General features: G+C 43.8%; 3 protein-coding genes across 3 annotated transcripts; all 3 read right to left on the bottom strand.

The window, feature by feature from the left end:
- Positions 1-341: 341 nt before the first annotated feature.
- Positions 342-1,438, bottom strand: LOC103703402 (germin-like protein 8-14). Its single transcript, XM_039131513.3, has one exon. The coding sequence runs from the start codon at positions 1,201-1,203 to the stop codon at positions 571-573; it is 633 nt and encodes a 210-aa protein (XP_038987441.3). The 5' UTR covers positions 1,204-1,438; the 3' UTR covers positions 342-570.
- A 7,334-nt stretch (positions 1,439-8,772) lies between these two features.
- On the bottom strand, positions 8,773-14,355 carry LOC103703284 (signal peptidase complex subunit 2-like). The gene is made up of 5 exons (XM_008786085.5): positions 14,181-14,355; positions 13,928-14,079; positions 13,728-13,809; positions 9,895-10,037; positions 8,773-9,144 (listed from the first exon to the last, which is right to left on the bottom strand). Exons 1-5 carry the CDS (start codon positions 14,271-14,273, stop codon positions 9,051-9,053), a joined length of 564 nt encoding a protein of 187 aa, XP_008784307.3. The 5' UTR covers positions 14,274-14,355; the 3' UTR covers positions 8,773-9,050.
- A 2,975-nt stretch (positions 14,356-17,330) lies between these two features.
- Positions 17,331-21,767, bottom strand: OPR3 (oxophytodienoate-reductase 3). Its single transcript, XM_088714102.2, has 5 exons — positions 21,564-21,767; positions 21,123-21,263; positions 19,393-19,523; positions 18,753-18,935; positions 17,331-18,126 (listed from the first exon to the last, which is right to left on the bottom strand). The coding sequence occupies exons 1-5, from the start codon at positions 21,635-21,637 to the stop codon at positions 17,483-17,485; spliced, it is 1,173 nt and encodes a 390-aa protein (XP_088570228.2). The 5' UTR covers positions 21,638-21,767; the 3' UTR covers positions 17,331-17,482.
- Positions 21,768-27,526: the final 5,759 nt, after the last annotated feature.

Below are 27,526 nucleotides of genomic sequence, written 5' to 3'. Positions count from 1 at the left end.
GAAAGAACTCGATTGATTAAACTGAGAAAGAAAAAAAGAATGTAAAATATAGCAACATACAGCATCATTAATATGTAAATCTTATTAACTAATCAAGAATACTAAGAAAAATATGGTTACCCCGAGCTCCCAGGCGCAAGGCTTTTTGTCATCAAGTAATGGCCATATAAGACCGTGAGATGATCCTTCCAAAGTCCAAACGGGAGGAGGACAGGTGAAGGTGATAAAAAGGTGGCAATGAACGAGTAATAATTGACCACTCGGCAGCGTTTCAGAATTATCAGAAGAATAGGCCCACACTCGTGGTCCAACCACCCATTCATTGCTTAATTAGCATATTCTCCAGAAGTTACCATGATGCTCTCTCTTTTTAGAACATGCTAAGCCATTAAAGCTTGTTCATGTTAAAATAATTGCAGAAGAAGAAGCAATTAAGACTCCATACACCACCATTTGCCCACAACGAAAGAAACACATCCAACACTAACACTGCTAAGTGCCCACACAGACAGAAAACACTCAAAGAACTCGCATTAAATCAACTCCCAGGAGGCAACCAAGTTCGCTCCCTCACCCGGTCCCTCCGAGCAGCTTCTTGAGTTTCTTCACTTCAGCATCGTCCAGGAAGGTGACCATCTCCACCAATGCCGACGGCAAATTGTTCGCGAAGAGCGCGAACGATGTTATCTGGAGCCCTGGGCTCGGGCTGCTGAAGCTCACAATGGCCACAGACGTCGTCCGACCACAATTCACCTGGAAGTGCAGCAACCCTTGGGGGAAGAGCATGGAGTCGCCCGTGTTGAGGGACTTAAAATAGACGTCATTGGCAGTGGAGCTGATGAAGCCGGCGCAGATGGTGCCCTGGGTGACCACAAGGAACTCGGTGGCAGCAGGGTGGGTGTGGAGAGGGATGACACCCCCTGGAGCAAGGTCGAGGCGAGCAGCAGAGATGCCGAGCCCGTTGACACCCGGGACTTGGGCGACGAAGGCGGGGGTCACTGCAGCCTTGATGAGGTTCGAGGTGTTGCCCGCCTTGCCGAGGCCGGTGAAGACAAAGTCGTTGACGGTGACGGCAGCCTCCTTCTTGCAGTCGTAGCCTGAGGGGGTCAGGTGGCCCGTGAGGTCTGCGACGCAGAAGTCTGCAGCATGAGAAGAGGGGAGGAGGAGGAGGAGGGAAAGGAGGAGGAAGATGACGGGAGGCATGATTGCCTTATCTTGATCTTAGTTATTTTTTTATCTTTCTTCTCACTCTATAAGCTACTACTTGGCGTGAGGATTATATAGAGGGGTTAGCGTCTGGAATAGGAAATTTGAGGCCATGTAGCGTTTCACGTGCATGGGGTACGTTAGGGTTTGGGTCGGAAGAAACCGTTGGGTGGTTTACCTGTATAGCACGAGAAAGAAGGACGTTTCTGCTGCTCTCTCTCTCCCTCTCTCCCCCTCTCCCTCTCCCTCTCCCTCTCCCAGTAACATCTTTAAGATGTCATGACGAAAGTACACTTTTACTTTGGATGAGATGCTTCTTAATGTGTGGATTGAGGGATTAGACGTGTGATGGTTTTATTATTAGGGAATGGTTATCTGTTTGTATGGTTTAAGTTTGACAAGTAAGTAAATGAATTAAGCCCCATTTTGAAAGCTTTTTATCCTTCAAATATACTTTTAAATGAAATAAAAGTATTTCGTAAAAATTTTGAAAAGTTATTTTAGCTTTTCTAAAAGGTTAAAAATAGCTTTTTGGAATAAGCTTCATTTTGGAATTTTCCGAAAAAATACTTTTAACTCTAGTCGGAAAGCTATTTTTTGACCAAAATACGCATAATAAAATATAATAATTACACAAAATATCTTTTTAATAATTATTTAACCAATTTTATCACCTAGCTAGAAAATTTGTTACATTATAGAAAATTAATTTACGCTAATAGTTATAATATTTTATATCTTTATTATTATATTACATTATATCGTAATACATTGATATGTATAATTTAATATTATATTAAATTATTATGCTATAGTGTACAATATTATATTACTATATTACAATAATATTATATTACATTATAGTAATATTATACAATATCATATATTTATGTATTAATACATATTATATTTTATTATGCTGTGTTGCATAATACTATGCAATGTCCTTTAAGATCATTTTCTAATACTAAAAGTATTTTCTCAGTTTGTTTACCAAACACATGTTAAAGTGGTACAGTACTTTAAAAATGTAATTACCAAACAACAAACAGTTTTTTATAAAAGCTGTATTTCAGAAAGCTCTACTTTCATAAACTCTACTGCCAATAGCTCTCCAAACGAAGCCTAAGAGAGTTATGATGATTCACTCACTTGGAAATAGTGTATGCATTGGGCTCTGCATGCCACTTGAGGTATTGTGATGCTCGGTCTCATACAAGTGGCTCCACTTTAGGTAGAGGAGTCGATGATTCTTATATTGCACCAAAGAGAGACATACTGCATTCAGTCAATAGTAACTAATTTAGACGACACATAGGAAACCTGCAAACTTAACAAGGACCCATCCTTTGTTGCTGTTAACTTTTTAAAGTTCTTTTTAATTAATTTTCATTTTATGTTATTATATGAACCTCTTTTCCTCGTCGTTTGCTGATAATCCATGGAAACATATTACCTTTTCTTATGTAACTTCATTACTTCGAGCTATTTCAATTTGTTCTCCATATTCACGCTCCAATTAATCCATCAGTTGGCAAGCGAACTTGTTGGTTTAAGCTGAGTAATTACAAGCTTAACATTTTAAAAATTTTCAAAATAGGATCTTTCTCCCAAAAAAAAAGAAAAAAAACAAGATTGATGGACTGCTTTGATTCATTTCACGGAACTAAGAGAGCAAGATTAAGAGGATATATGATCACTCGTAGCATTTCAACATCCCACATGAAATCACGACATTTTCCTTTGGGACATGCCTTCCACCTAAGAGATCATTTGAACCATAGAAAGAAAAAGGAATGGCTAGTGTATGCCAACTTGTGACAAATATCGATAGGAAATTAAGCATCAATCTTTCACTTAAGAGGCTTGTATTAATGTTAAAAAAGATCTATCAACATCTGGTCCATTCCAACATCACATGCATGGAAAGATTGGAAGCATCATAACAAGACATATTGACAGCTAAAGCATGGTCTGCCCTGATGGATCTCTCTTTCTGCAAGTCTTGTTCCTACCTTGGACTTAGTATTGCCCTTCAAATTCAGTGAGTGGGCCTCAACATGCGATTCCCCTTCTTCTACGGCAGAGGACACCATGAGGGTTTGGCCAGTAGGGTAGTGACGATATGCATGCTCCAAGTTCTGTATACAGGAACATTTTTCTGGCAGGCTGGAAGGCAAAGGATCCAGGATTTGGGGGAAAAAAATGCGGAGCATACACTAGAAGTTCAGAAAGAACTCGATTGATTACCTGAGAATTAAAAGAAGAAGAAAAGAATGTAAAATATAGCAACATATAGCATCATTAATATGCAAATCTTATTAATTATTCAAGAATACTAAGAAAAATATGGTTACCCGGCCCGTGCTCCCATGCGCAAGGCTTTTTGTCATCAAGTAATGGCCATATAAGACCGTGAGATGATCCTTCCAAAGTCCAAATGGGAGGAGGACAGGTGAAGGTGATAAAAAGGTGGCAATGAACGACTAATAATTGACCACTCGGCAGCGTTTCAGAATTATCAGAAGAATAGGCCCACACTCGTGGTCCAACCACCCATTCATTGCTTAATTAGCATATTCTCCAAAAGTTACCATGATGCTCTCTCTCTCTCTCTCTCTCACGCACGCCCGCCCGCGCACGCACGCACGCGCACGTAGATATGCATATATGTATGTATGTATGATATCAAATGTGAGCTTGACAAAGATAGGCTGTTGGTTGGATTAGAATGTGATCTCCACCTTGGCATCCATGGATGAGAAGTATTCGATTCATCGGTCGCTATATTTTCTTTTCTTTTTTTTATTCTCATCCAATCTCTTGCATAAAAGAGCCTAAGGCATTCTTTTTAGAACATGCTAAGCCATACCTACTTGTTAATGTTAAAATATTTGTAGAAGAAGAGAAAAATAAAAGAAAAAAAAAAAGAAAAGTGATGATTTTATTTTTCTATTCCATCGCATTCAATACATCTCATGGGTTATATATACTTGTGTATAAACTCTATATAAGAAAAATAATATTGATCGATACAGGATCACGTTAACAAAGAAAAATATTATGGGTTAATACAGGTTATTATGTGATCCCTAAAATTATGCTAACATCCCCTATCAAACTCAATGGTACTATAGGTGCCAACTTAAGTTTAGAAACTAAATTACAAATGTATCCGAAAACTGACATACTAGATCATAAGCTGAAGTAGCAACTCAGAAGCTGACATGATAGATTAGAAGCTGACATGGCAGCTCAGAGGCAGATGTTGTGGTAGATCAGAAGCTGACATGGCAGCAGAAAGCCTAATGTGCCAGAACACGAGTTGTTATAGCCGCTCAGAAGCTGATACAGCGGATTAGGACTTAACACAACAACTTAAAAGTCGATATAATAGACTGATGTGTCAAGCTAATATGACAATACAGAATTTGATATGACATAACAAAAGTTGACATAGCAGCTTAGAAACTGATGTGGTAGATCAGAAAACTAACGCAACAAACTGATGTATTTGACAATGCTAACTTAGCTAACTGGCGTGGCAGACTAATGTGTCCATTGACATGGCTGACTAATATAGGAGACTAGTGTGTCTATCGATGTGTTTGACTGACGTGTCTGCCAATGTGGCTGATTGACTTGTCTGATGATGTAGTAACAAAAAGATACCTAGAAAATTATAGTTGCAGTGAGGACAGAGCTCAGAGAGAAGGCAACCGAAAGTCGACGATCTTCGTAGATGGAGACACAATGGAAAAGGAGCAAGAGACCTCAAATTGCATGGTAAAGGAGCCGAAGGAAGCAAATAAAATCGAAGATAGAGAGAAATGGGCGAAGCAACGGTGAGGAGAGACGATTGAAAATCTAAAACTGAGAAAAAAAGTGGTACAGAGGAGCTGCAGATCTATAGAAAAAAAAATATTCAGGTAATAATCCATCAGAAATAAAGGATATGCAGGTATACTAAGGAATATGAGATTTTTGAATGTTGATCCACTAGAAAATAGAAGATCTGTGAAAAATTGAGGATTTGCAAATTCACTAAAAATAGAAGATTTTCGGGTGTTGATTCACCTAAAAATAGAGATCGATAGATTGGCAATGGGGGGTGTTGCGGGATTTTCACCCCGGCAACAGCCTTAGTCCCAACCGAGCCGAGCAGAAAGAGACCGCGTCCCCCACGAGGTATTGTCCGCTTTGGGCGCTCCGGTCCGCGCGTCCAGCGCTGACGGAGGGAGACGTTTCCGGCCCGCGCGTCCAGCGCTGACGGGGGGATTGCTCTCACGGTTTTGTCCCACAAAAGGGCCCTCGTGAGGAAAAGGCTTCGCCCTCCTCATTATAAGGCACGGAACCTTTCCGCTCTAGCCGATGTGGGACTAAATTCAAGGCCCCCTCCCCCCCCACAACATAGCCCCCCCAGCGGGAAGGTTCCGGCCAGGTTTTACCCCAACGGGCCCCCACAGTCCTGGAGGGTAGTCAATGGAGAGAGGAGGCTGGCCCTCCTTCTAGCGCCATCTGTTGCGGGATTTTCACCCCGGCAACAGCCTTAGTCCCAACCGAGCCGAGCAGAAAGAGACCGCGTCCCCCACGAGGTATTGTCCGCTTTGGGCGCTCCGGTCCGCGCGTCCAGCGCTGACGGAGGGAGACGTTTCCGGCCCGCGCGTCCAGTGCTGACGGGGGGATTGCCCTCACGGTTTTGTCCCACAAAAGGGCCCTCGTGAGGAAAAGGCTTCGCCCTCCTCATTATAAGGCACGGAACCTTTCCGCTCTAGCCGATGTGGGACTAAATTCAAGGCCCCCTCCCCCCCCACAACAGGGGGTCTTTAAAGCTTGTAGATATGGCAACGATGGCCACAGCAATGACGGAAGAGATAGTGGCGGCAGATTAGGTGATCGGTGGCTTTGATATCATATTAAAATATTGATAGAGAAAGAGAAAAAGAGAGAGAGAAAAGTGATTTTATTTTCTTGTTCCATCATATTTGGTACATCTCATGGGTTATATATACTCATGTATAGACTCCATATAAGAAAAATAATATAAATTGATATAAGATCATGCTAACAAAAAAAAATATTACTAGCTAATACAAGTTGTTATATTATCCTTTTTTTTTTTGATAAATCGGCATCTCACTATGAATTGCAAGTATGCCCTGAAGCATTAAGATACATGTGATCCCTAAAATCACTCTAACAAAATTATGCGAATAAAGAAAAATAATACTAGCCAATACAGGATTACAGTAATATTATGGGCTGATGCAGATTATTACGTAATTTTTAAAATTATGCTAATATCTTCAGCTAGAAAGAAAATAGCCTATAAATTAATCATGTGTAGATGCATAGGGCTGCAAACTATCATGCAGGCTAGGCTTAGTAATAGTCTCAGCTTGGTCATGGCATTTGAGTTCGGTCCAGCCAGGAAACATGCCAAAGCGAACTAGGGTCATAAAATTAACCGTGTTTGAACACCTTAGGTTCGTAAAAACTAGTAGGAGCTCGGCAAAAATTGATAGAGAACTTGTTCAATCCCGGTTGGAATGACTTGAGCCCACAATGAATGCAGCCTGCCAAGCCCGGCTTGAGTTCAATTAAAGAGACAGGCCGAGGCAGCCTATTACTCAGCTCAGCTCATTTGCACCCTGATGGATGCCCTCACATTAACTGCTGACTCTACTCAAGTTATTGAACTCTGACTTGAGGATGGCTCTGAGCAAGTGAGGAAGGCAGGTTTTGTGCCTATGAAATTCGTAAATTTAGAGGGGGGGGGGGGAAAAACAAAGCCTCTCAAGGTTTTCTCAACTCGTAAACACCTTCACTTTTATGGTGTCCACAAATTTCTTTGCTCATATTCTTTCAGTTCTGTTGTTCTCATCAGGCCCAGTAAGTTCCGTTCAGTTTGATCTATTCTATCATATCCTGAACTAGTTTGGTCAATGTTTTTTTTTCTTTATCTACTGGGGACTGGAGAAGGAATAATGCCTAGTTATTTTTTAAATTTGAGTCTATTCAAATTTCACTGAACACTTTGCGTCAATTCATAGTCTGAACTCTAGAATAGTTTGCTAGCGAATCAACAGCACCCTTTAACTCTCTATATACATGTGATTCAAATATTATCCCATTAGTCCAGTAATAGCCCTCAAATAAAAAGAGCGCCTCTGGCGAATGCAACCATCCTTTTACATAACCCACCATCTTTTAAATCAGATTCTCCTTAGAATCTTCATTTAAGACCCATGCAAGGTCCTTTCTCAAATGCACCACATTTCCTATGCCTGGATATCAAAATTCCAAGACGTTTGTGGCTACCATCCCAGCTGATAGAACTCGTTACATTCTTTCACAACATCCGAATTGATTCTTATAGCATCATTTGGTGTTACATTCCCACCTAACTCTGTACTCTTTTTAGTGCTCTTATTCCAACCAGGCTTGAGACACCCTTTGGCATTTCAATCCTTTCTTAATCCTCTAAACACAGCCTCGTTCCGATCCCTCCACAGATTTAAACCTGTAAAAGACGCTATAGTGGCCTTTGACTACAACAACATGCCAGCATTCAATGGCATCGACTTCTTTTGGCCATGGAATTATGATCCATCCCAACTCATAGACCCCTCTCTTCCCAACTCATATGGCTCCTTCCAAACTTGGTTCTACTGCCCCAAACTATAAAAATCCTCATGCACCCTCCATACCAGATGCCTGTGCTATCTAATGTCAAATGCTTTTTCCTTGAGCTTAGTGCAGTGGGGAGCTTGTTTTGAATCTTTTTCACAATAAAATAAAAATGATCCTAGGCCATATAGGAGATCTCAAAATACATTCCAAGCATCCTTATTCCATTCTTGAAATTTCAATCCTCTCTAATTCATTATTATTATTAACATTAAATTTTTTTTACAGGACGTTATTAATATTATTTCAATGTAACTGAGTTATAGTTGCTAAGCACAGAGAGCAAGCCACAGTTTGCAGATCACAAACTCCAAATTTGACCAAATCTTTGAGAAAGATGAGAGACAATTTACCTAATAACACAAGTTACAATCATGTCCTCAACAATTGCTGTCATCACACAAAGTTTACATATTAGTGGCATGTCCCTAGCAAACAATCCTTGAGAAAAGATTAATTTCCCTTACATACCAATCATGGATCTCATGAAGCTTGATTTTGTCAATAAGATAATTTTGATTTAACCACCAAAAATTCCCAGGAGAAACTGTCATTTGCCGTTACATATGACAATCACTAGCCAGCAAATCTTGTTTTTCGAAATTAGCTTGATTATTTTTCCATTTAAGATCATTCCACAATCCAATTAATAAACAATATATGCATAAAAACAAAAAATCAATCCTCCACAGCCACATCAATTACTAATGTTTGCTTATGATGGCATTGACTAATAGCTGTTTTCATCTCAGGACAAGCATACTTGATCACAAAAAAGACAGTAGGAACTTGGTATACCACACATGCTTCCCAGCTGTTGATTCTTTTACTCACTGCTACGAGTGAATGAAAAATCAAAATAACAATGGCAAGTAGTTGAAACAATCTGATAGTGTTTGAACCATTTTACTCCTAGCAAATCTTCATATTGGCATGCCGATAACATATGATGCTGCTCCATACGATTTAATGTCAAAAAGGATCATCAGAGAAATCAATATGTTTGATGTGCCAGTAAAATGATGATTAGGTTACATCATGCTCTTTTGAAATGTAACAACGTTTTCCAATTATGAGATTGACAGCAGCCAGTAAGCACCTTTCCAAGATAAGCCTCCAGCACCTTTCCATCAAGGCAGGAAATCATCAGATAGTCATTTGTTCTTCCGTTCTCCATTATAGTCATCAATCAGTCTCTCAACATCCTTCCAGAACGAACCTTCCACAAGGACCCCATCTTTGGTGAACCTGACAAGAAACTAGTTAGTCAAAGCATGATTGACAACAGTGACGGAGACAACTTGCATTAGAAAGGCAATGATGTGGACCCTTCTGAGGAAGAGAGTTGCAATCAGTTTTGTAACCACAGCTCTTGAAAAATTGGCAATAGCTATGGAAGCTAATACTAACAACAAATCAACAAACGATATAGAAAGATTAACCAATCCAAACATATAATTGGATTAAGAATTGTCGGTCATAGTTAAGATTACTGCTGATGCAGCATATCAATGGGATTTCATGTAATCATTCCAAGGCTAATTCAGAGAAAGAGAACCTTGAGAATAATGGGGGCTGAACAACTTAGGCAAAAGAGGCTCGCAATCTGTATGATTTTCTTAAACACATAAAAGGTGCACTACACTAATGGTGCAGGCGATCCAATAGGAACCACCTTGTCAATATTAGCCCTATCACATGCTGGAAATCCAATCATTCAGTTAACATTTATGACGAATATATAAAAGACATTAAAAACCTCCTGAAGGAACTAATGGCTATGTCAAGCCATTCATTAGTAGTTGGCACCACCAAACATGAACTCTAACATGGTTCCTCTGCCTCATTTTCTGGTGGTTCAGATAAATAAATCTACCAATCCTTTTCTCGGCCGTAGGAGAAAAGAAAAACATCAGGATTCAATGTATTGATTCAATGCACTAAAAGAGAATCAGCAGGAAACTTTTGCTGAAAAGCAAAATGATTGCAAGAGCTAACCATTTTGTGACACTCTTAGTAAGATGGACTGGCTTATTAGCAGAAATGGACTTTGGGTCTGCGCTGGCTATTGTAAGAGTGTACATGTCAGAGAACCTTGGCAGCTTCGAAGACACAATCAGTCCAGTGCTATTGAAGGATCCCTGTGTGCCACAAAAACATGACCAGATTTCAGAAATTACCTAAAAAACATCCTGCAAATTAAAGGATAAGCTCAGAAGTCAACACAGTGACAGAACTTCTTAACAGGCACCAAGATACTTGCAAATGGATTTTGGTCTGATGCAATAAACATGAATGAATACAAAAACCATAAACATAATCATTAAAAATAATCCTAGCTCATATTTCCAGGATAACCTGATGATAAATCTTTATTAGAAATTGAAAATGCTTGGTAACCTCGCAAGTGTGCAAGTGCCACAAAAAAATTTATGTGATCATTGCCCACTTAAGACTGATAATGATCAGTACATGTGATTGTGGAAGTCAAGACAAGTTATCTAAAGAACATGGTCCATCGACATGTAAAGATTCTCAATGATACAAGTGCCGGAGCCTATAGTAGGAGATCACATTTCCATATAATTGTGAGGATATATCAAGATTCTTAACCTTTTGAAAAAGCCAAAAAGGAAAAATTAATGACATATAACCCCTAGTTTTTATCTTCCATGAGTGAAAGATCCAATTCGAGATACGCAGCCACCTAACAATATCAATCCCCATGAAAGACCAAATACACATGGATGGATCCTGAAGTATCCTACTCCACCTTCGTTTTGTATCTCCTCTTCATTTTCTAGCCAATTTATCAAAAATAAAAAAACAAATGGTAAGAGGATCCATATCAAAATGAGAATCCAACAATTAAGTGAAGTTGGCAAGGACCCCATCGGAGACCCCGTTTCGAACTAGAGGTCATAGCCAAGATCTGCCGAACCGGTATCGAGACCCCTGTTGGTCGGCTACCGGATTCAGTTTGATACTAGTTCGATACAAGGTGAACCGGACGGTTCACCCCGGTTCAATAAACCATGATTCAAGCCTTTTAAAGAAGTGGGGGGCCCGAACCATCTGGTTCGGAGCGGTTCGGAACAGTTTAGAAAGAATTTCGAAATCTAAGGCCGAACCGACAGAGTGAACCGAACGGGTCAGCCCGATTGGACATACCTTGGGCGGAGCCCCTCCTCGGGCCTCTACCACCCTCCATTTATCTCCCTCCCTCCCCCTTCTCTCTCTCTCTCTCTCTCTCTCTCTCTCTCTCTCTCTTCCTCTCTCTCGTTCTTCCTCTCCCCCGCCCTCTCTGCAATGTTGGGCCCCACTCCGCTGGCATCCCCCGACCTTCTCCTCCCTTCCTTCCTCTCTCTTTTTTCCCCTCTCCCATTCTTCCTCTTCCCTACCCTCTCTGTTGTGTCGGTATGGGCCCGGCATGGAACTGCATGGGGGCATACCAAACCGTGCTACTGGATATAAGCCCTGGTACCGACACAGCGATCCTTGCTAGACACTAAGTCATCCACTATCTTTTGGATCATTCTTAATTTGGATTTAGTATACCTTCCAATGAACATGCGTACGTAATCATCTAGAAAATTTTGGGAAGCATGTTTTTATAAGATGGAGCACTTCCATTTCTTTTTATTCCATTACTAGAGTTCGACATGCATAAAAGGCTGCAGTTAAAGAGAGCAGAGAGTCGATTGAGATGGGATGACAGATGTAACTAAAGAAAGGAGAAAATAGTGTAATGTATATGAGAGAGCATGAACAGTTGTGATTCAAGAGAGGAGACAGAATCAGGTCAAGCTGGATTAGCAATAAGAGAGAAGAGATAGAGTTGGTTGGAATTCCATTCTCTTAGACTAATTTCCAGCACAGTCTTTTCTTTTCCTAAGAGAGTGGTTATTACTTCTCACCAAATACATGTTTTTTCTCCCCTTGTTGGCTTCACGTTTTGGAGGCCAACTGTGTGAGGCTGCCCTCCAAGCCTTTCCCATTATATATAGCAGGAGATATTTCCTTCTCTAGGGGTTTGAATAATTGACTTGTAAAAAAATATCCTCCACCAGAAAATAGCATTACAACTATACATCTGCAAGTGTTGCATTCAGTGCAAAAGCTCTTATGACGCAATACATATTGGCTCGTACTAAGTAAGCTACAAATTGACAAAACATATTCATCATTTTCTAAGAGTTCAGATTTTTAACAAACAGGTGAATGGGAAGTTTTACCAAAAGAAACATGAGCATTAACAAGTCTAGCACGTCTCTTTTACACAAGGATACAACAAGTTCCAAGGAAACAATTTGACTGTGGAAGACCCATAGAACAGAATGGATTCCATCATGATCCTAGCAGCTTTTCCCCTTGTATCTTAGCACAGCTTCTATGTAAATTGCATTCAAATGTGTTGGATTTTTTGAGACAATGTAATAAAGAAGAAAAGATGAAGAGCCATACGAAATAAGATGTTAGGGGAGTAACACTATCCCAAAAGAATGGAATTAAGGCAAATGCTCGGAAAAGAACGGAAACATGGTTGCAAATGAGAACCTTTATTCATCATTATGAATTTATGATATAGTAAGAATCAAAATATATTGCTAACTTAGGCCCCATCTTGATGGTGGAAGACTGTACCCGTAGACTTCTTTTGATCAATGGGAGAACCTCTCTAGTGAAAGAAAGGAAGGAGGTTGAGGGAGTCCATTGACCCCCAATCACAAATTCCATTTGGACAGAGAAAATCACATCGGAAGTGGATTTCATTATCTTGAAAAATCAGGAATGAGGAGGATGAACAACCTGGCTCAATCCCTCTTTCTTCCCTTGGCCTCCAGAGAGGGAGCTCCCACCCATCACAAGTTATCCAAGGACAGCAACTGTATATATCCAATTAGGGTTTTTATTTTCTTAAACTGTCTGAAGTCACTAGATGTCCATTATTTATAGCAGAATTCACTTTTGGCAGCATGTATCTAGGAGGAATAGAGCAGAGTTACTATGGAATGCGATTTTAGGAGATTTTGTTTAGAAATGTTCATGAGGTTTGTATAGATTAAAGATGAGCAGGCTTATAAAACAGAAAGTTCCAAACTTTTTTTTAAGATTAACCACACAGTATCATTCAAAGAAAAATAATCCATGAAAAACATTCCATATCCACAAGATGTTGCCAATATTGTCCTGATGTACGGTCAGAGGAGAAAGGCTTTGATATTCCAAGTTCAGTTCAACAATATCTACTCAATTCGATTCCTTTTGAGTTTGTCATGTCAATATCAACGCCTAATTGCCTTACTATACATCATAACAGTCATCCCAACAATCTCCTAGTGTGATGGGGAAATAAGTCTAGCTTATGTAAACTGTATCAAAATAATTATCAAGCACAAGTTACAGCCATCAGCACGAAAGGGTGCTTTTATGGTGACTGAATCTCGTAGTATCTGAATCCAATTGAGTGATCGAGCACTCTAAGATATATGATCCTATAACTACGTTGCTTTCATTACAAGATGCAAAAGTCACAAACAGTGGAAATGAAAATAAAAGCACAATCAATAACAAAATGTAATGTAATTTGAAGGAAGAATGCAGGTTCTGCTGAGCAGCAAAGCCTTCGTCCAATTTACTCTTCATCAAACAACATATTAAAAAGAAACAATTTAATAAATAAACCACTTCTCAATTTTCTTTAGCAGGAAAAAATAATCTGCATGCCAAAATTGTGCAGTAAAGTCCCTCACATACAGTGTAAGGGATCACACATCCCAGGTAACAAAAAAATTAAAATCATTATACAGATCAAGATAGAAGGAACTCACAGGAGGGGGATATGTGAAGAGGATCGCATTCTTCTCCTTTGTGTAGCTGATGAACTGCAATAGTCCATTGAAAACTATATATTTGCCCGAGTCAAGACCAAACAATCTCCACGCCGAAATCCCTACACCTTCCACACCCCCAAACAAAGAGAACAAAAGGACTGAACTTTTGAAGTTAAAAACCACCCAAAAAAGGATATAATCCGATGCAGGCGACGAGGAAATCCCTGTTCTCTGGGAATTTCTTCGGGTAGAACTGAGCAGCGAGGGCGATGGCGATGATGATGGACCCGATCAGCAATCTCAAGTTGCTAAGCCTCACGTCCTCCACGTACCCACGGCTCGTGACGACCTGCAACGAGGACCAGCACCGCCTCTTCAGAAATCCTAGGGAGCGCCGGCGGCGAAGAGATCTAAAAGAACCCTGGCGATCGAGAGGGGGGAGGATCTCACCTCAGTGACGGATTCGTCGAGGATGTGTTTAATAGAATGGGGATCCAAGAGGTTCGCCTTCTTGGGGTTCTTCGCGGGGCCGCCGGTCGCCATTTCTTCTTCTTCTCTTGCCAAGGGTTTTCCTCTTCTATGGTTTCAGTTTCCTGTGTCGGAACTCGGAAGCGAGCCGGTGAAGAGCGTTTAATAGGTCTGCCGTACCGCTCGATACGAGCATCTGTGTCGGAAAAATTAGTACAAAATATATTTTTAAATCCATACGAGTTCCGTACCGAAACCATCCTATATTTTTAAAACATATCGACATAATAAAAACCAAAAAAAATAAATAGCTTTTTTTTTTTTTTTGATAAAAACAGAATTTATATACCTCCAACGTGAGTACATCCTGCCATGTCAAAAGAAAGTAAAAAATACAATGGAGGCGAGAGCTCTATTATGGGCGTCCATAAGAACTCTCCGAAATGTTATGCAACATAGGAGACGACACAGTCTGCTGCCCTATTTGCCTTCTGAAAAACATGTGCTATCTGGTGCTCACCCAGCCTACAACTAGCCTGCGTGTCTCACGATAAGTAGATGACCATCTCCATACCTTTTCGCATCCCATATCCATTCGATCATCATAAATGAGTCTCCCTCGATGTACACCCATTTGGCACCAAGCACCCGCCTCACATATAATATCTCCTTTCAGGCTGCTTGAAGCTCTGCCCCAACTACGGTGAAGCCTGGCGTGCGACACCCCCTACTGCAACCAGACTACCACGGGATTAGCTATTTTATGATAAAAATAGTTATTTTAAAGTAAAAATATATGTACTGAATCTATAAGATACCGATATGGTATTCAGCATCGAAATTTTGGGTCTTAGTTTTCACTGTCATTTTTATATTTTTGTTAAACTTTTAGAGTCTTTTATAAAAATATATTTCTTCAATATTTTTTTAATAAAAAATAGTGCACAAAATCATATTTAACATAATAGCAATGTTTCTAAAAACTGAAATGCCATCTAATTCAATGAGTGACAGGCCAAGATCTAGACTTATCTCAACTTAGATGGAATATGGAAAAAAATGGAACAACAATCTTTGGTGATTTCAAATGATATTTTAAAATTAAGATATTTCATTCTCGCTATAGTATTTTTTTAGATTTTTGGCTACTTTTTATTATTAATTTTAAATTTTATTAATTAATAAAATCTATCAAAAAAATAAAAAATATTTGGATAATATTGGTACTATAATATATCTTGAATCAAAGAATGTTCAATGCGAGGACAAATAAAGATCTTGACCAAGATAGAGCATCCTTCTCAACTTACCAAATATGTAGATATGTTTTGGTAAATTTGGATCAGAGTGTGTTTGAAAGAGAGATATTAATATATGACCAGTAACTTAATTTATCTTTTCTGGGCACGCAGGTTCTTCACAGAGATGTGATTAGTCTAGATTTCCAAAGAGTTTAAATTATAACTGCTTGACGAAGTCATTGATGATATCCAAATGAAGGTTTGCAAATGGACTGAGCAATTCACGAACATCCCAGCCACTTGTTCCTTTTATTTATCATCTATTCTTTGTTGAAATTTTGATGTAATTTATTTGTGAGAAAATCCATTTGAGGCATACAACCTCCCGCAGTGCAAACATGCCATAAGGGAGAGAGATAAGAGTTCACATTTTTTTATATCTAAGTTTTGCTCAAACCCAAAACCTTGTAAGGATGCTTTGGAATATGATCAAATAAAGCTCAAACAGTTGAAATGGTTTAGGGCTGGCTCTTGGCTTGTTTTTTTTTTTTTTTGGAAGGTAGGGGGAGGGGGAGGCAGAGAGGGAGAGGAGGGATCAGATGGACCATACAAGTCTACTATAAATATATCCAATAAAATCAAAAACAAAATAATTCGAAATTGAGACAAAAGGGCACCATGATTCTTCCATCTGATATCTCTGGCATGCTCAGCCACGTAGAAAGTAATTTAGTCAACCATGCTATTATCTCATAGTAGATATAGACCATCTAAAAATCATCAAGTCTTTTAATCATACTCCAAATGTCCCTGAGAAGTGGATGGACCCCAGGCCCTCCCATACTCCTCTCAACTCTACACCTAGAACCGTGGCATCATAAAGATGGTTCTCGGCTTTTTTCAACTCTAACAAAACTTATGTATTTTATTTTATTGATTGTAATAAGAAATGGTTGGATTCTATCCATACAGTCCGCCTCTAGATCTTGAACTCATTCCCTTATAAGCCTAAGATCAACGTCGGATTGGATTGAGAATCTCCTGACAAATTGCAAAATCTCTGGTAAATGATGCAAAATGCATTATTTTACAAACAACCTAGTATATCATAAGGGGAAAAAAAAAGGAGAATTATGCAGAGATGCAAAATGCATTATTTTACAACCAACATATTATATCCTAAGGGGGTGGAAAAAAAGGAGAAATATGCAGAGGGGAAGACCAACAAAACTTTGAGGTCAAGGCTAATATATATAGCCTTAGACATGGTACAACCCTGCTACATGTGGACTGTAATCAGATTAGTCATTGAGCAAGATATCCTTGCTTGATCTTTAGCTGAAATTATTTATGCATATTCCTCATATAAGAATTTTTGGCATATTAGTTTACCAATCCAATTTCCAAATAATTCCCTTTTTAATAAATATATATATATATATATATATATATATATATATATATATATATATATATAGGTACTCATTTTTACTGTACAAACCAAAACAGTCCCTGCAATCTACCTGAAGATTAGTTTCACTAACCTTTAACATGAAGTGATTATTATATCCGTACCTAATTTTAGGCTAAATGAAACTCTTGATTTTCGTATGTATAAAGTATAAACCATAGTATACCATATTATACTGAACCAAATATACCGTACCAATTTGATACCAATGGCATACCGACCATACCGATACTATGCTAAGTATGGCATCAATATAAAATTCGGTACCAAAATTAGCACCAAGACGGCGAATTTTGGCTTAAACTATATTCTTCCTATCACAAGCCAAAAAGAAGAAGTGCCAAATGTCTTTTCTTTGAAAAAGGAAAAAGATTTCACTGGAACACAAAATCTAATACATCAAAATAATTTAGAATAAGATAGATGAATGGAAGTCTTATCTTACTTTTATAAAGATTCATACCACCTCCACTTTTCAGCACAAACAGCCCTCGATATCCAGTCTATAGTAATACAGCCATATCAATCCAAACTATCTTTATTCATGGAATCAGGCCCGTCCGTGGAATCGTCTACAGCCTCGCCCGATGCTCACCGAGGAACGGGTAGTCAGTGTACCCCACCACGGGATCATGGGTGTAGAACGTGGCCCTCTTGTACCGGTTCAGATCACCGTTCACCTTGAGTCTACGGACCAGATCGGGGTTTGATATGAAGAGCCTCCCGTAGGACACCAGATCGGCGTCCCCCAGTGCCACCGCTTCCACACCGAGATCCCGCGTGAACCCGCCGCTACATATAAAGGTCCCCTCGTATCCGGCCCTCCACGCCCGCATCAGACGGCTTTCCTCGTCCATGCTCCCCTGTTGCCCGGATTCGGTCTGGCCGTACGCGGTGTACCGCGGCTGGGTGACGTGGAGATACGCGAGACGCTCGCCCGCGGCGCGCTGGATGGCGTTGAGCCGTTCGATCACGGCGAGGCCGAGCCCGAGCGGGTTCGAGTCGTAGGCGTCGAGGTGGTCGATGGCGGGCGAGATGCGGACACCGACCCGGTCCGGCCCGATGGCGGAGGCGACGGCACGGGTGATCTCCGAGATGAACCGGCACCGGTTCGGGAGCGAGCCGCCGTAAGCGTCGGACCGGTCGTTGATGCCGTCTTTGAGAAACTGGTCGATCAGATACCCGTGGGCCCCGTGGATCTCGATGCCGTCGAAGCCTGTTGATTGATTGGTGGACCCCAGATTAGTGAAAAAAAATAGTGAACACATTGGTCCCCAGCACTGGGAATAACAACAGCTTAGATTCCAAATGGGTGACATCACATGGGGTTTAACAGGTCAGCAAGTTAATTGCCATAGCAGTATTCTTATCCACCAGCTAGAGATATTTGATAAAGTTTTGAATATTCAAGGCTGAATAAAGAAAAAAAGTGTGTATGCTTATGCATGCTAATTGTAAAAAAAACTTTATAACAATGAAAAGCTAATATACATCATTATCCATCCCTTATCAGCTTCATCTTGTGGAATCAAATGATTCATTAACAAGATATCCAGGCTCAATTTGCTCGAGATCATGAATTCGAATCCTATTTCGACTTGGTTATCCCTCCAAGTACATGATCTCAAGCATCCATTAAGCATGGTTGCTTGGCTTGGATGTTAGAAAAGCTGAGGCCTTTTGATCCTGCTCTGTCATCAGTTCTCATCCAAGGGGAAGTCCCACCAAAAGCCCATCCACAGCATGAGCATGAGAGTATAGTAGAAACCACATTATTTTGATGAGCTCAATCATCAAATTAAGAAACAGAATGATTGGTGTAACCATTGGTAAATCCCGTACCTGCTTCGATGGCATTTAAGGCTGCTTGGCGATATTGCTGGACTATCCCTGCGATCTCCGACGTGGCAAGCCTTCGAGGCGTAGGGTACTTGCCATAGCTCCCATTTGGCATCAATATCCTCCATCTACTTGATATTGGCTTATCTGTTGAGGATATAGGAGCTGCGCCACCGGGTTGATAGACTGTAAGAGAAGAAGTTTAGTCAGCATCTAAAGAGAATCACAAGGTAAGTTTCTATGCTTACAAGTTCGTAATTTCATACACAGAAGTCAATCTTTAACAACAATAATTTGAGTGAACAAGTCTAGTTGTATGAAACTGTTAGCTTCAATTAAATTCAGAGATGATGCTGTCATCGCATGATTGTATTTTGCTCAAAGGTTAATATGTCAGATAATTGCAGACCTCAAAGATATAATCCTTTGCATTGTTATTTCAAGTCAAAACAGATTAATTGTAACACCATGTTAGAATATTCATTATTGAAGTGGTTCGGAGTAATGTTCATAAAACTAGACAGTAAAACAGGTGATTCAGACATCTCAACTTTCATCATCATTTTCTTTTTTGTTTATAAACAACATTCTCATGCTTAATTAAACTCATCTATTATAGGACTTCAGATGAAATGAAATCTACCTTGATTAGAAGCTCGACCAACATGCCATAATTGGCAGAAAATGATGCTTCCCTTGGCATGAACAGCATCCACCACTTTCTTCCATGCATCTATCTGCTCTTGTGTGTATATCCCCGGGCAATGTGGAAACCTTCATCAAACAGTAGGCTGCAAGTAAGAATTTGTAGCATAATTTGTCCAATGACATAAATATAATGAATGGATTGTCCCCACCCCCCACCCCCCTTCCCTTTTCATGCAGCATCTTCTTTAAATAAAAAGATAACATTTGTGTAATTTGAAGCTGTGACAACCTACATAGTTTTGAGATAGGCGGCGCGATAAGCATCTGCAGAAGTCAATTATGAGGGGTTATAATTTTGGTGCAGCCAATTCATCCACCCATAGAATGACTGCAGTCATAAATCTATTAAATGCATCTTTGTCCGAAACCAACCCTAGATTACAAGCAAACAGAATGGTGTCCATCACCCATGTACTCCATACATTGGCCAAATTGGCAGTTCATAAGGTGGCATGCAGACTTATTAAGATGAAGACTTCAAGTCCGCAACTCAAACATCACATCTCATCATGGTGTTTTCAGATACACAAGTCATACAATGTTTTGCTGCTAACTACCTGGTAAATTTCTCTTAAATGGAATTGATAATGGAGCACACCTCAAAGTTCTTATTTAGTTGTATATTACTGGGCTGTCACAAGCTAGGACAGAAATAATGATTCACCAGTGCTTGGTTCTTTGTAAGTGCAAATTCAAACATAATCCAGCCTCATAAGGCTGCTAAATGATGGATCCAGAGCAACCATCAAAATGAAGGCAGGCTGCATTTCAGTAGCTGAGTAGCTAGCGACTGATGCAAAAAATATAACCTTTTAGGGACCAAAATATAACCGCCGTCACTAACAAAGTAACTTTTTGCAACGGTCACTTGTGGAAGCCACAAAAAGCATCCTTCAGTGATCACACAGGCTGCTGCTAAATCTTGACTTTTTAATGACTAAAATCCAGCAGCTGCAAAAGAGCTCTTTTTAGTGGCAGCTGCAATTTGGGTTACTAATTAATTGTTTTACTGACGCGACTTTTAGTGACCAGTGTGGCCACCACTACTTGCTGCCACTAAATATGTCTGAAATTTTTAGTGGCGGTCTCGGTTGCTAGTAAAACTTAGTTTTTTTGTAGTGCCGCAATATATTTTTCTTCTTGTAAAGAAACTTAGCATACAGTGTGTGCATAATGAGACATCAAATCCTTCATGTTATCATCCATTCGAAAGCTATACCAACATCGGCTAACACTAATAGATGGCTGATAATATGGACTGGGTCACTGGCGCTGATCTTGATGTGCCATACAATCCAATATCTCAGCCACCTTTATGGATGACCAATAGCAAGATGATCCAAAATATTAATCTAGTTCTTTACAAGTCACGCAAATTATCATCGATCAATATAGTAAAAACAAGTTTCACAAAGGATCTAAAAAGTGATTACAATATTTAGTGATGAAAACATTATATTAACATGGTGAATAACATATCAAAATATATCTGCAATACTCTTAAGACATAAGCTGGTAGCTGAGCATATATCCTTTTTTTTTTATTACTGATCGAGATAATCCAAGCTGATATCAAAGTACTCGATCTAACTCCTAATCCATCTTAGATTTAAAAGCTAAACGCATAAATGAAGTTAATAAGATGGCTGAGGATGACGAAAATACCCTGCGCCGGTGGGAGAAATTACGGTGCCCTCGGTGATGAGGAAACCGCCCTCGGTGGCCCTCTGGACGTAGTATTCAACGTTGGCGGGCTGCGGGACTCCGTTCAACGCTCGGCACCTCGTCATCGGCGCCAGCACCACCCTACACGTAAATATGCATAACATATAAGGATAAAACGGTAAACGTAAAATATCTCGCAACACCAGCAACTACTTCAGCTTTACCATCATCCACCCCCACCCCCCCCCCCCCCCCCCCCCCCAAATTCCCCCAAAACTCCACTAACTTTACAAGCTTAGCCCCAGTACATCTCAAAAGCCCACTCAAAAGTTAGCTTTAGTAAAAGTAAATTCGTCGAGATATATGGGCAATTCCGTCAATCCAATAAATTTGTTATTTTCCCTCGCTGTTACTCTAAAAAGAGAGGAGAGATGAGCTGACCTATGGGAGAGGCGGAAGCGGCCCATCTGGTATGGGGAGAAGAGGGACGGCCGTTGATCCGGTGATCCCTCCATCAGATCTCCACTGTCGAACACCAGAGAAGAGAAATCTGGGGGGCGAGGGGGAGAGTAGGAAAGGAAGGAAGGAAGGAAGGAAGGAGAGTTCGAGCTTTAGAAATAATAAAGATGGCGATCGGAGGGTGGAATCCGGGAAATAAAAGGACTTGACTTCGGGCTGTACGGGAGAAAGATCCGGTCACCGCCTCCTCCACCGTCCAGGGGAAACACGAGCCAATGAAGCGAGGGATCAGGTTCGACTATCTCACCAATGGTGTTGGGACCGCGGGTTCCGTCATTGGTGCGCGGTCGTCGGTCGTCGGTCCCCTGGTGGCCGTCTTTTTTCACCGCCATCCAAGTTTGGTCCGATGCAGGGAGGAAATTTTTCGTCCGCTGGGGGCCAGTGATTCGACAACACCTATAAATGCGACTCTCAAAGGATCTCGTGTATTGCATCGGTTGCATGCAAGGTGGGGATAAAGATTCCGGTGTACAGCGGTCCGACGACGCATTTGTCATGCTGGCCCCTCAGGGGTCGGGGCTGCGCGCACATGTTTCGCATTGATCGGCGTGTTCAATAATAAAAATAATAATAATAGCATAATTATAAAAAATATCTTTAATAAGAAATTATAATTTCATCAATTAAAATGGCCTGATCGTTTTAAATAATAACTTATCTAAAAAAATGTAATAAACGTATGTTTGCTTCCTTACTAGATCTCCGATACTATGACTTCATCATGACAACTTATTTATTCTTAGGATTTAGATATATAATAATCAACAAACAAGAAAATATATAAATAATTCAGAACTTCTTTGTAATTATTAGCTTGTAACCATTTAAAATTAAATCATAAGTATTGGCATATCTTTAAGATTAGCATAATTTAAAAAATAAATAATAAAAAAGTAAGGATTTGATTTTTAAATAGTATTCAAGCATACATCCACCATATGGCATAGTTAATCTTATGCAAAGATAAACCTTAAATACATCCCTATAAACATAAATGCTTATAAGCTATTGAGTAGAATAAATCTGTTACGGGGGAACTTAGCCACCATGCCCCACGTGACCGGCACACGCGCCCAGGAAGACTACGGCTGCCCCTTGATCCAGCAATCCGACCTCGGGTCGGATATCTTCAGCTCCGCAGCCCGACCCCGAGTCGGCTGCCCCTTGATCCAGCAATCCGACCTCGGGTCGGATATCTTCAGCTCCGCAGCCCGACCCCGAGTCGGCTGCCCCTTGATCCAGCAATCCGACCCCGAGTCGGATATCTTCAGCTCCGCAGCCCGACCCCGAGTCGGCTGCCCCTTGATCCAGCAATCCGACCTCGGGTCGGATATCTTCAGCTCCGCAGCCCGACCCCGAGTCGGCTGCCCCTTGATCCAGCAATCCGACCCCGAGTCGGCAATCTCTCGACAACAACAGACTGTTCCTCTGAGGCACGCCGCGGCCCTCTGCTCCACAACTCCCTGCAACGGCCGTATCCGGCGCTGCCCCACGATCCCCTGTAACAGCCGTACAAAGCGGAGCTCCACTATGCCCTGCCATGGCTGTACCCAGCGCTGCCCCACGACGCCCTGTAACGGCCATGTCAGTGGCAGCCCCATCGTGCCACACGATGACGAATTCCCGGAAAAACCCCCCAGCCTGATATATATGAGGCTGGGGGGGAAGGGGGAGGGTAAGATATATCTTCCAGAGTATCATCTCACCTGCTACCTTCTCCTTCTCCTTCTCCTTTAATCTCCTCTGACTTGATCGTCGGAGGGCCCCCACTACCCCGGTGGTGGTGCGAGGCTTGCTTGCAGGTTTCACGGCGGAGGGCGGAGCGTAACCAAAGCAACTCAAAGGGAACCCCATTCACACCGCTGTGCCAATCGTTCTCGGTTTGGACCACCAGCAACAGTTGGCGCTAGAGGAAGGGCCCGGATCTCAGAGCGATCGTAATGGCACGGCGAGGTGGTCGTGGAGCTTCCAATGCTTCCGGTCGCGGGGCCTCTCGCGCCACTGGCCGGGAGGCCGCTGCATCTCCAACACGCTCTCAGCAACACTCCACCGCCCCACCGCCCATTCAGATGGTCGAAGCCGCCCAGTTCGACCAGCTAACCCAGCAGGTTCGCACCCTCGCGGAGGCGGTGCAGAATCTGCAGGGTGCGATGTCCCGGGCGCCGCAGCGGGCTCAGGAGCCACTGCTCCCTGAGCGCTCGCCTGTCCTCCTCAACCCGCGCTCCTTCCTCTCCCATGGGGAGGAGCGCCGGCGCGAGGAGGATTCTCGAGCACGGTCTATTCTGCCGGGACCTTCCCATCGGAGCTGCGCGGGGTACGAGAGGCGGGCCCGGGCGCGTTCCCAGACCCCCCAGTCCTCGAGGAACCCGCGCTCCAGTCGGTCCCCCACTCGCCGCTCCTTGTCTCCCACCCACCGGTCGCGCTCCCTGGACCGGCGGGTGGACGATCTCCACCGACAACTCCAGGTCCTGAAGGGCCATTCCAAAGATCCCTTCGCCGACTTAGAGATCTCCTCCCAGCCGGCGCTTGCATCGAGGATCCTGCGGACCCCGAATCCCCCGGGGTTCAAAATGCCGGCGATCGAGCCCTATGACGGGGCGGCAGACCCGTGGGATCACGTCGAGAGTTTCAGGACCCTTATGCTCCTCCACGGAGCATCAGATCCCCTTCTCTGCAAGGCCTTCCCGGCAACCCTCCGTGGCCCGGCGAGGGCGTGGTTCGCCGGGCTGGAGGCTGACTCAATCCGGTCTTTCGACCAGTTCACTCGCCTCTTCATCACTCATTTCGCCGTCAGTAGCCGGCGGCGACTGGTCTCCGACTCCCTCTTTGACGTCCGGCAAAACGAGGGAGAAAGCCTGCGGGATTATCTTACCCGCTTCAACAGGGCTACGCTAGAGGTCCGGAACCTGAGTCAGGAGGTAGCTCTTTCAGCCCTGAAGCGTGGCTTCCGGAAGGGCAGGCTCACCTTCTCCCTGGACAAACGCCTGCCGCGGAGCTTCCCAGAGCTGTTGTCCCGGGCGAACCAGTATGCGGACGCCGAGGAGGCGGCCGCCCACCGGAGCAAGGAGGCTGCCGAGATCCCTCCAAAGCTTGGGAAGAAAAGGCGGAAAGAGGCACGCCAGAGGAGGAGCCCGACGCCCCAGCGTCGGCGCAGAAGCCCGTCGCCGGCGAAGAACCACGGCGCCCCACGCCCTCGTTCTCCGCCTCGACGTTTCAACCGGTACACCCCTCTCCTGACTCCCCGGGCCCAGATCCTTATGGAGATCAAGGGGCGGGAGGACCTCCCGGCCCCGAGACAGATACGAAGGATCCCTGGAAAGAGGCCCTCCCGGGCGTACTGTGAGTACCACCGAGACCACGGCCACGACACAGAGGACTGCTTCCAGCTTCGGGACGAGATCGAGGCCCTTATCCGTCAGGGGCGTCTCGGTCGATATGTGAGCGACCGACGTCCCCCCGCAGACCCGCGTCCGGCCGACCCGGCTCCTCCGGAGCCTCGGGAGCAGAATCGACCCGTTGCGGGCGTGATCCACACTATCACTGGGGGCTGCTCTCGGCCCGTGAGGAACGAAGGGGGCTCGACGGAAGCGTCAGGGACGGCCGTCGTAAAGAGGCAGAGGGTCGGCAATGTAATCACCTTTTCTAATGAGGATGTAATGGGGGTTCAGACTCCCCACGATGACGCCATGGTGATCTCCCTCACTATGGCAAACTATGATGTAAGGCGTGTTCTTGTGGATAGTGGAAGCTCAGCTGATATTTTGTTTTACGAGGCCTTCCAAAAGATGAGCTTGTCCAGACAATTGTTGCACAAAATGTCCACCCCCCTCGTAGGATTCACCGGTGACGCTGTCCCGGCGGAAGGTATCGTTGAGCTGCCTGTGACTGCGGGCGTCGCACCCGCAGAAGCCACGGTGCGACTCGGGTTCTTGGTCGTCCGTGTTCCCTCGGCCTACAACGCTATCCTCGGGCGACCCGGGCTGAACGCCCTTCGCGCGGTGGTCTCCACGTACCACTTGCTCATGCGGTTTCCCACGGCGGTCGGGATCGGAGAGGTCCGAGGTGACCAACCGACCGCACGGAAATGTTTTCTAGCAACCCTCAAAGGGAAGAAGCCCGTGGAAGCCCTAAGCGTCGAGTCCCTTGATGCCAGAGACGAGGTGGCCTTGCGGCAGGGGGAGCCGGCCGAGGGTGTGGTCGAAGTCCCCCTCGAGGAAGGCCGCCCCGACCGGGCGATCCGGGTCGGCGCCAATCTCGATCCAGGAGCTCGGGCCCGGTTGGTGGAATTCCTCCGAGCCAATACCGATGTATTTGCCTGGTCGGCGGCCGATGTACCTGGGATCGACCCGGAGGTCATTTCTCACGCCCTCAACGTCGACCCGACCCACCGACCAATAAAGCAGAAGAAGAGACACTGTGCCCCGGATCGGATCCGGGTGGTCGACCAGGAGGTAGACAAGCTCTTGGAGGCAGGATTCATAAGGGAGGTAAGCTACCCCGAGTGGCTGGCAAATGTTGTACTTGTCCGGAAGGCGAGCGGGAAGTGGAGGATGTGCGTCGACTATACCGACCTGAACAAGGCGTGCCCTAAGGATAGCTTTCCGCTTCCGCGAATAGACCAACTGGTCGACGCGACTTCCGGATATCAGCTGCTGTCTTTCATGGACGCCTTCTCCGGTTACAACCAGATAATGATGGCCCCACAGAACGAGGAGAAAACTGCCTTTATAACAGACCGGGGGCTGTACTGCTACAAGGTAATGCCCTTCGGTCTCAAGAATGCTGGCGCCACTTACCAGCGCCTCGTCAACAAAATCTTCAAAGAGCAAATCGGCCGGAACATGGAGGTGTACGTGGACGACATGCTGGTGAAGAGCCGCCATGCAGACCAGCACATCGCGGATTTGGAGGAGACTTTCACCACCTTGCGGAAGTTTCGCATGAAGCTGAACCCAGCGAAGTGCGCCTTCGGCGCTTCGGCCGGGAGGTTCCTCGGTTTCGTTGTCAACCAGCGGGGTATCGAAGCCAACCCGGACAAAATCAAGGCCATCCAAGGTATGTCCCCTCCGACCAAAGTAAAGGAGGTTCAGGAGCTCGCTGGAAGGATCGCCGCGCTTGGACGATTTGTGGCAAAATCGGCCGAACGCTGCCAACCATTCTTCAAGGTGTTAAAACGCCCGAAAGACTTCCTCTGGACGGCCGAATGTCAAGCAGCATTCGACCAGCTCAAGGAATACCTGGCGTCTCCTCCCCTACTGTCCAAGCCGCAAGAAGGGGAGATGCTCTACCTCTATCTGGCGGTCTCCCCAACCGCGGTCAGTGCGGTGCTGGTTCGGAAAGAGGCAAAGCTCCAGAAGCCCGTGTACTACATCAGCCGGGTCCTACGGGATGCCGAGACGCGGTATACGAAGGCTGAGAAGATCGCCTTCGCGCTGCTGACCGCGACCAGGAGACTTCGCCCCTATTTCCAGGCCCATTCTGTCACCCTCTTAACTGATCAACCACTACGACAGATCCTCAGCAACCCCGGGAATGCAGGACGGCTGGTGAAGTGGGCAATAGAACTCGGTGAGTTCGACATCCGCTACCAGCCTCGACCCGCCATCAAGGCCCAGGTGCTCGCGGATTTCCTCGCTGAGTGCACGGTGCAGGAGGCGGAACCTAGACCGCCGGAAACACCCAGCCTCGACCTCCCGACCTGGACGCTTCACATCGATGGGTCGTCGAACCCCGAGGGTGGAGGAGCCGGGCTGCTCCTTACCAGTCCTAATGGAGTGATAGCCGAGTATGCCTTGAGATTTGGATTTCCAGTGACCAACAACGAGGCGGAGTACGAGGCCCTAGTCACGGGACTCAAACTCACCAGGGAGCTCGGCATCCGGCGT

The sequence above is a fragment of the Phoenix dactylifera genome, chromosome 18 (genome assembly GCF_051530095.1).
Source record: "Phoenix dactylifera cultivar Ajwa chromosome 18, Ajwa_hap1_PhDact_Kaust_v1.1, whole genome shotgun sequence".
Classification (NCBI taxonomy): domain Eukaryota; kingdom Viridiplantae; phylum Streptophyta; class Magnoliopsida; order Arecales; family Arecaceae; genus Phoenix; species Phoenix dactylifera.
The sequence above is the reverse complement of the archived record's forward strand: the minus strand, read 5'-3'. Positions and strand labels throughout refer to the sequence as shown.